This window comes from Macadamia integrifolia, chromosome 11, assembly GCF_013358625.1.
Source record: "Macadamia integrifolia cultivar HAES 741 chromosome 11, SCU_Mint_v3, whole genome shotgun sequence".
Lineage (NCBI taxonomy): Eukaryota > Viridiplantae > Streptophyta > Magnoliopsida > Proteales > Proteaceae > Macadamia > Macadamia integrifolia.
In genome coordinates this window covers 20,230,963-20,240,230 of record NC_056567.1, presented here as the reverse complement: position 1 = coordinate 20,240,230, position 9,268 = coordinate 20,230,963, and the positions used below count along the sequence as shown (strand labels likewise).

Sequence of the window (9,268 nt, the reverse complement as noted above, 5' to 3'; positions counted from 1 at the left end):
ACTTGTCTCCGCCGTCGTTGTTGCTTCTTACGCTGGTGGTGGCGCTTCTTCGCCTCCTCCTACTGCTGCAGCTTCTTCAACGGCCTCCGACGACACTTCCACCGCTGATGATAATTTCGGCTCCGCCTTCACTGATGGCACTAAAGCCACCATTGATACCTCAGCCATTACGCTCCCCCTCCCCCTCCCCCACTTTCGACTTTAAAGAAACAGGGACTTGAGAGCTTGACGCTTGATCCTCTCAACAGAAATGATTCAAATTGTAGAGTTTCCCTTCAATTGATCCTCTCAATAAAAATGGTTCGAGTTGCAGAGCTTCCCTTCAATCTTAATACTCCAGAGAGAGAGAGAGTGAGCGTGTTCACACCGGTCCCCACCCCTAATTTTTTATGTATCATCCTTTTGGTCCCAGATATTTGATATATCATCCCTTTGATTTGTTTCTCCCCCTCCCTATATTTTTTATGTATCATCCTGTTGATGACTATTTGTTTTCTTTTGATAGAAATTGGACCTTTGGCTAATATGTAATTAGCTGTAGTTTTTGTTCTATTTTCTGTCTTAAACTGTATTTTTCATTCAAACCACCCACCCTCCAGAAAAAAACCTATACTTAAAAATCCTTCAATTTTGAACCGAAAGACTCACCAAATAGGATTCCATACTCTTAATTACTAGTAATCAAATTGGTCCACATTGCACGTTTAGTTGTCCCTCTTTGTTTAGATTTTCTACAGGTTCAAGTTTACTTCTCTTTCCACCCTAACAAGGAATTTTAAATACTAATAAAGGCCCATGGAACTAATCTAATTAGAGGTGGCATGATTATCCAATATCAAATTACCTATTTAACCATCATATCCAATTCTAGCATGAAAGGTAAGGGTAAGGATTTCATGCCCTGTAAGAAAAGAGGGGAAGACTCTTCTTGCCTATCTAGTTAACAAGGTTTGATAAAAAAAATTTACCTTCTTCCTCTTTCTTTTACTTGTTAACATGAACATGAGACGTTCGCACATATATACATTCACAAACAAATGTAGGATGCCCTGTCTGGCCATTGCTCGGTGCTCCCTGCTGGTTTTAACTGCCAAATGATAACCCAGCTAATTTACCACTCAATCAGATAGGGCTAAAGCTAGGTTTATGACCTAGGAAACCTTTAGTCAGCTTCCCACGTTTTGAGTTGATTAGAAAACTGTGATCAGAAGACAATCTTTTTATCAGATTAGGAACCATAATATACAACTAGAACCAAAATTATTCAAAACATGACAATTTGGTAAAAGAACTGCGAACACTAGCCTTCGTAAATTGCAAGTCCGGCGACCACAAGCCGCCACAAATACAAGTAGAAACAACACCACGCAAGTAAACTTTAGACAACCACCGATCCACCCAACACCCCCCCCCCACCAAAAGTCTTGCTTGCTCTTGCCATTCATTTGTGCCCCTCTGCCTAAGGAAACGCTTTTCCCATCTTTCTTCTACTCAAAGCTACTTTAACCAGTCCAACTTGGATTCTTTATCATGAGACAAATATACAGAAGCATGAAACATTTAGAGGCCAAAAGCGCAAAACAAAAACTGTAGTAGAAAAATGCACCAAATTTCAGAAGGCCCAGCCATCCAGCTGTTCGTGTCACAGCATTGCTGAGATAGAAATTCCGCTTCTCAGGCCTGTATGTTTTCTGATTTAAACACAGCTTATACCCTTTGCTTCGCATCCATAGAGTACCAAAAGTCCGGTTCCAGGTTCCTATGTTTACGTGCCTGCTGGGTGCAAGAGATTTAGACCAGATTGCCGTCTCACATGCTCTGGTATCAATCTGTTAATGAGCTCTGGTGGAGCACCAGATAACTGCATCCAGAGAGAAACAGAAGCACCAAAGTGAACCATCAGGTTAGCAGTAGGTGAGGCACACTCGTGATAAGGTAAGTCAATTTCATGACCAACCACTTTTCTAACCAGTAACATATGATTCATACATATAATAAAATAAATAAATCCATATAAAAAGAAATTAAATAGACAAGTTTTGCAAATGCCTTTTACTCCACAAGCTGATAACGAAGAGATTTTGATATCTGAAGCCAGCTATTTACATTCCAAATGCTAAGTGCAACTGAGATGGACCCAATTCAAATTTGATTCATTCACTGGATACCAGATTTAATTCAAGTACCCCTTTTTTTTTCTCCAGGTTGGGTTTTATGTACTGCTACATTCATTCTGTATTTGCATGTCAAACCACCATGACTTTAAAACATGTATAGTATTACAACATATCTACTCAATTATGAACATCCTTACTAGTCCAATATGTCAATATCAGTGTCAGACACATTTTACAGTCCAGCTCTTTGTTTAGATAGAAATTGTAATCTCTTGCCTTCTCTTATTGTCTGTTATATAAAAAACTTCAGTTCTTGAAATTTTTTAGCACGTAACATAGTTCCAGTCAGAAATGTAAAGACATGGTTAAAATTTTCAAAAGTTTCAAAGACACATATAGGTAAAACTTTCAGAAGTTTCAAAGACATACTTCCTGTTTGAAGTTGAAGAGAGGAGGTAAAGGCCGTCCATTAGGCAGGCGGGCATTGGGCTCCCGGAGTTCATCAAAAAAAGGATGAGCACATGCCTCTAGCTGCAGAAACAAAAATGGAGGTCAGTACAGCATTTCATCCCATTTATGAAAATAAACTTTCTTGCTTATCAGATTGGTTCAGATCCTTTTCATCTTGTTACAAGATCATCAATTACATGTGAGCATTTCATATACTGTGAGGAGATTCATGCACTATGTTATAAAAAAAGGGATCACATATTTCGAAAAGTCCATATGGTCACAGAACAGGATCAGGGTTTCTGCAAAGAACTTCACAATGACCAAAATATCTGAAGCATAAAGATTCTAACCAGGACAAATTAAAATCACCAAGCATGCTAATTAGATGTGAAGAAGGCCTCTAACTGAAATTAAGACCTCCAAAGGTCCAATGGACCATTTTCACCATTAAACGTCCATCCATTAATTATGCTACTTCTGAACCAAGCAACTAACACTTGATACAAAAATAATGGTAAAAAAAAAAAACCTGTGTTTTAAGAGTTCCAGAATGCTTACAGGGAGACACAAGCCCCAGAAAAATACAAAGAACTATTAGATAGTTCCATCTGATCAACTTATTAGAGCATTACATTTGGTCAAGAAAGAGTCCACAACAAAAGCATTCTGGGGACTGCTTCACCCTTCCAAAGATCACATTTAGATATGCCTTTTGTCTCATATATCCAAATGCTGCACCTTAACTGAGAAGCTCCACTAAAGACCATCCTAATCATAAAGGCTACACTGAAACCATGAAACATAAACACTTCTCTCCCCTTCCCTCAACTCCATTAACTTCAACACAGTTTTTTTTTTTTTGGTCAAGTATTAACTTCAAGACAGTTGCAGCGTTACACCTGGATGGATCCACCCAGGGACAAGACCTTAAAAAATCCTAAGGATCACACATTCACACTACCAAAACAAGCATCCATAAGAATGTCATATACAGTTGCTCATGTCTGAGGACCACAAATATGTTTTGAAGCCCCCGGTCAACACCATAAAAAAGAAAAAGAAAAAGAAAATCATACTCACAGCAGTGCAGCGAAGACTGGGTGAATACTGTAAAAGCCTTGAGGCAAGATCAATTGCTTCTGGAGGCATCCTCTTGTGGAAAACCTAAGCAAAAGAATTTGAAGGCAAATAAGAAGGATATGTAGGATGCACAACGGAAGTTAACTAATTACCCAAATTAGCCATTTCAACTACTAAACATGTTGGCTTAGGAAAACATATTTGGGAAGAAGAATCATATAAGATTAAAACATTAAAGGCACTCACTGTGGGAGGCAAGGAAGCCATAAACCCCAATAGAACAAAGGAACAACAAGAAGTTCAGCCAAATTCCCATATAAAGTCAAAATTCAATTTGGCCAAACAATTCGTGCTGCTCTAAAAGTATACAGTAAATCTATAACGGAAGCAAAATTAATGATCTTTGGCTTTTAGACATACTAAAACCCACAAAGTTTATAAACCTCCAAAAAAAAAATACATGCATGATAAAGGTGTTCTAGAGCACTTCATCTCTTGAACATAAATAGCCAGATCTCCAGGTCATCTTAGACCATAAGAAATTCTTTTCTTAGAAAGAAGATGAAATACATACCTTGTGCCATGGGTGAGCCTTTATCTGTGGAAACCGAAACTCAGTATAGTTTGGATTCATACAGCGGATCTCTTCTCGAGTTGGGGTTCCAAGAACCTGCAAAAAAGGCATTTGATAGGCAATCAACCCACTGCTATAGTTGAACAATCTGCATTATTGACTTGATATAGATTATGGAGCTGAACCTTGATGATCTCTACAAGTTGATCCACCGCACTGTCTCCCGGAAACAATGGCTAGGAAATTACAAATTTGATGTCATTAAGTCACCAAGAAATGAACATAGCAACCTGGCTGAACATATAGCTCAGAAAGTTACAAGCTTAAAATTTGTAGACAGCTGCAAACCTGGCCTAGAAGAAGCTCTGCAAGAACACAACCAGCTGACCAGATATCAATCGATGTTGTATATTCTGTCGCACCAAATATGAGTTCTGGAGCTCGGTAGTAACGAGAGCAAATATATGATATGTTTGCTTCGCCCTTGACCTGAAATCAGTTCAACACTTGGTGAAACAAGAAATGAATGGGAAAAAAATATACAAGAAAAAACAGACCATTGTAACAGAACGAGAAGTCGCCTTAAAATGTATTTATTCTCAAATTATAGAAAATTTTCAACACTAGATTCATATTACTAGGAGAGGAGACGAGACAATCAACTCCACAACCATATACCCAGGAAGGAAAAAGTATCAGCAAGCAGGAGCCATGCTAGCTTGCTTTTCCCTCAGAGATGGTTGGGTAGCTTAGTGAATTGATGCAGGCAAAAGAAACAAAAAGAAGCAGATACTGACACAAGGTACTTCACTGAATTCTAACAAAGGACTATCAAACAGAATTGTACTTATACCAAAATTATTCTTCAATCATTTAAGACATTCTAGGTATTTCAATGAAACAGACTACAAGGTGAGCTGAAAATAATTCGACGCACATACCAAAACCTTTGCACTTCCAAAATCACAAATCTTGACTTGATGTGTAAGCGGGTCTACCTGCAAAATGTCCCAGTGGATTCAGAAAACCAAGACAAAAGCACCACTGGCAGACAACACAATCAGAAAATACATACCAGAAGATTTTGAGGCTTTATGTCCCTATGGCAAACTCCAGGAACAGTGTGAATATGACCAAGCCCCCTAAAAATCTGGAAAGCTTCCACCAGTTAACAGCAGCTAGAGAAATATAAAAGTATGCAAAACCCACAAGACAAAAGCATGATTTATACTTGATAGGTGTAGAGTTTAACATAGATAAGTGGCATCCTCTGGTTCACATTGCTGTAGTGCTTCAAAACACGATACAGAGTCTCGGGGACATATTCCATAACCAAGTTGAGAAAAAGCTCATTTTTACTGGTCGTAGAGAAAAAGCAGTGCTTCAGAGAAATCACATTTGGGTGATCCATAGAGCGCATAAGCTGCAGCTCACGATTCTTATACCGCCTGTCCTGCAAGACCTTCTTTATGGCAACTGTCTCCCCAGTCTCCAAGCATTTTGCCTGGAGAAAAAGTAAAAATAGACCATGACATCAGAAATAAAATGAAAACACAAGTACAGTTGCTAAAGAATTACCACTCTCATACCTGAAAGACAATTCCAAATGACCCAGTCCCCACAACACGCTCTGCCATGTAACTGATTGTCTGTGAGTGACAACAAGAAATGCATCAGGATTTAAACTGTGGAAAGATAGTGTTTAGCAAATGACTCCTAATAATGAGGTACAAGAAGAATAAATATGCATTCAAACTGTAGAAGGATAGTATTATGTAAAAGACATTCAATGTAGAAAGTTCTTGCATTTCAGATACACAGAAATACAATGCCATGTTGGCTGAATACTATTTCTTGAGAAAGAATCACTTAATTCTGAACATATTTAAAATCTTCAGCAAGAACAATTACAACAATGAAAGAAACTCCAAGACGTGAATTATCAGAGACAATATAGCCACAATAACAGACTATCAGTAAGTTTCAGCTCTAACCCGCTTGGGTTCACCATTTTTGCCTCCAATGGTGGTGGAAATGATGTGACCAGTTACTGGATCATTCCCCTCGACAACAGCAGCTGCCATTTCCTGTTACACGTATCAAATTAAACTATTCAAATTAAAGCCACTAAAACATATAGAAAGAGGGGAAATCAACAACATAGTCATAATCCACCCAAGAGGAAAATATCACATACGCAACCAGCCAGCATAAAAAGAAGAAGATTGTAAGCGTTATGTCTTTCAAGAAAGCATCAAATGCCTGAAAGCATGCAGATGAAACAGGAAACAGTTGAAAGTAAAGTAAAAAAAAAAACCAGTCAATGGAAGAATCAAAGGGCAACGGGCGTATGAAGTAAACCAGAACAGATTGCATGACAAGCCAAAGGAAAAGGGAATAAGAAAGAGTAAGGCCATCAGAAATCTAACTGGACATAGGAAAAAGTCGAACCTCGTCACAAGATACCAAAGCACACAAACCGGGACAATCAAAAGACAAGTACCAGATAATCCCAAATCACACTAAAAACCTTTAAAGAGATCCAAGATCTAATAAAAATTCCAAATAATACCGACAAAAGTTCCAAGTAAAATCTCAATCAAAGGCAAGATCTCAAAATAGAATTGTCAAGAGGTACACAGAAGAGCAGATCGGGGTAATGAGAGAGAAAAGCGAAAGGAAGACAACCCTGAAAGAAGTAAAGCACCTTAAAAATAACAAGGAAACACACAACAACGAAGCTCAACCACAAAATCTCAACAAAATTCCTCTAACACAACAAATTACATGCAATGAAAGCTTAAAATAAAGAAAAAAAAAAATAGAGAGAACTGATGGGGTAAAAAAAAACCCCTCAGAACAAGAACAGACGCCTGAGGTAAGCCCAATGTAGACAAGAAAATGAAATTATAACACCAATTTGTGAGATTTTTCCGTTCGCTTATTCCGACCACCACAAGATGATAATCAAAGGACAAAAGCAGATAACGAAAGACCTTTAGATTCCTCAAAAATGAAGAAATCCTAAAATCAAAGGTAGAAAAGACAGAAATTTCTCCACAAATATTCAAAAAAATGTTCATCCACTGCTAAAATCTCACTGTAAACCTTCTTTAGAGACCATTCCAAGAAAATCTCCGTTCGATCTCCAACTACGAACTTGAAGGCATATGATAAAATCTAAAAGGTAACCACAACAACAACTGGAAAAGGCAGAGCATATGAAGAACCATCGCTGAAATGCAGAACCGAAGTCACGCATCCGATTCTGCAAATCTTGATGGAAACCATGGAATCTCGACGGAAAAATACCTTATCGTCTCCCATCTCTGGCCGACGAGGTGCAATCTTCACTCCCTCATTTTCAGGCGGATGAGGCCCCAGCGGCAACGAGGCCATGTGGAATACGGCTCTACTCTCTCTCTCTCTCTCTCTCTCTCTCTCTCGATTTTCTTCAATCTCTTTTACTCCTTTTCTCTCTCCTCCGCCCCTTTCGGTTTGCAGTAATAAATTGGACTAGTAGGTAATAATTCACTTCTATAAATCTCCCCGACAGTGAATAGAATTACCAGAGTGACCTTAGGCGTGGAAACGGCATGGCTGATCCAGAATCCAGATTCGGGGGATGCTTTGAGGAAAATGGCCCACTTCCAGGATACATCAGTACATTGACCCCGCAATAAGGTGTCAACCAGGGTTATTTCCCCGGTGTAGATGCCGATACCGAAACGATATCAATTCAGATCGGTTTGTATCGGCCCAGAAGGATCAGTTTTTTTCTTCATTGTCATCAAAAATAGATTTTTATTACAATTTACGCCTGTTCCAATGCCTATGACCGATCAAGAATCAACTAGGGGCCTTTTCTTTAAAATTTTGAGGATCAAGGAATTCATTATGGAGAATCATACTGAATACTTCAACTGAGCCTAATTGTATTAGCTGGAGTCTTTTGTATTCACCAAGGGAGATGAACCATTCTTATAATCTTTCTTGAGATCGGACAAGAAACTTGGAAATAACATAGTTTGTTGTAGCTCCTTCTTGAAGGAGTTTTGCTGTTAATCAAGCATGAAACCCAGAGATTCTGTCAGGCCATTTAGAAACTAGAATATCATCAGAGGTGAAAAAATGCTTTGGGTCATGATTTTGAAAATAGCCACCATTATAAAGAGGTCGGGCTGTCTAGGTTGTTGTGGCAGTGGATTCCATTTTATCCTCATTAAGTTCAACAATATCAACCTTGGCCAATAGGATCCGACGGATCCAATATCAGTACTTAAGACCTTGGTATCAACCAATATTTAGTATGGCTTCGATAGGGTGTAACAGACCAAGAGTAGATACCAAAACTAAATTGTGCCAAGAAAATTCCTATATTCCAATACAAATACTATATTGGCTTAGTATGATTTTGGTACGTTTTTAATTTAGTATAAACTATAAGGTGTCTTGTTTGTTTGATAGAGGAATACAATTTTGGTATGATTTCTATGATACTTTTTCGCTTTTTACATATATCTGGTCAGTAATTTTATACACAATTAGTAAAGTTTCAATAGTTCGATACAGTTCAATAAATATTAAATGATTTTGTATCAATAATCGATATGATACCATAATTTACAGTGCCACCCCCTAGAGAATGCCACTATTATAGAGACACCCCTGCTTAATATCAAATTACGTTGACATCCTTGTCGTCAGTCTCTGTTATTAGCTACTTCTTCTTTTTTCTAAATACCAAAATACCCTTTTGAAGTACCTATTATATACTTTGCAAATCCTAAGCAACCTTCCTTGCTTGTTTTCTTAGGTGGGTTTTACATAAACAATGGGTTTTACTATACCAATGGGTATTATGTGAACAATGGGTTTTACTAAAGCTTGCAGGAATCTTGTTCGTAGACCCGAGCGAAATTCTTCAAAGTATCGCTGCAAAATTTCTGATATTCCTACTCAATGAAATCTTTATCTTTTTGTTAGGGTTTCTTCATTTTTTTTTTTTTTTTTTTTTTTCCGGCTAGAACTTCTTGGACTTTGC

At 38.0% G+C, this 9,268-nt stretch overlaps 1 protein-coding gene across 2 annotated transcripts; it reads right to left on the bottom strand.

Annotated features, from left to right (window-relative positions):
• Nucleotides 1-1,278: 1,278 nt before the first annotated feature.
• On the bottom strand, nucleotides 1,279-7,708 carry LOC122093973 (shaggy-related protein kinase zeta). 2 transcript variants are annotated; one of them, XM_042664542.1, is made up of 12 exons: nucleotides 7,537-7,708; nucleotides 6,219-6,311; nucleotides 5,814-5,873; nucleotides 5,456-5,728; nucleotides 5,300-5,374; nucleotides 5,166-5,222; nucleotides 4,573-4,713; nucleotides 4,410-4,460; nucleotides 4,225-4,320; nucleotides 3,651-3,734; nucleotides 2,547-2,648; nucleotides 1,279-1,861 (listed from the first exon to the last, which is right to left on the bottom strand). In XM_042664542.1, the coding sequence occupies exons 1-12, from the start codon at nucleotides 7,621-7,623 to the stop codon at nucleotides 1,766-1,768; spliced, it is 1,215 nt and encodes a 404-aa protein (XP_042520476.1). In that variant the 5' UTR covers nucleotides 7,624-7,708; the 3' UTR covers nucleotides 1,279-1,765. The 2 variants fall into 2 exon arrangements, with proteins under 2 accessions (XP_042520476.1, XP_042520477.1); XM_042664543.1 differs by lacking the exon at nucleotides 7,537-7,708 and adding an exon at nucleotides 7,333-7,461.
• Between the last annotated feature and the right edge of the window lie 1,560 nt (nucleotides 7,709-9,268).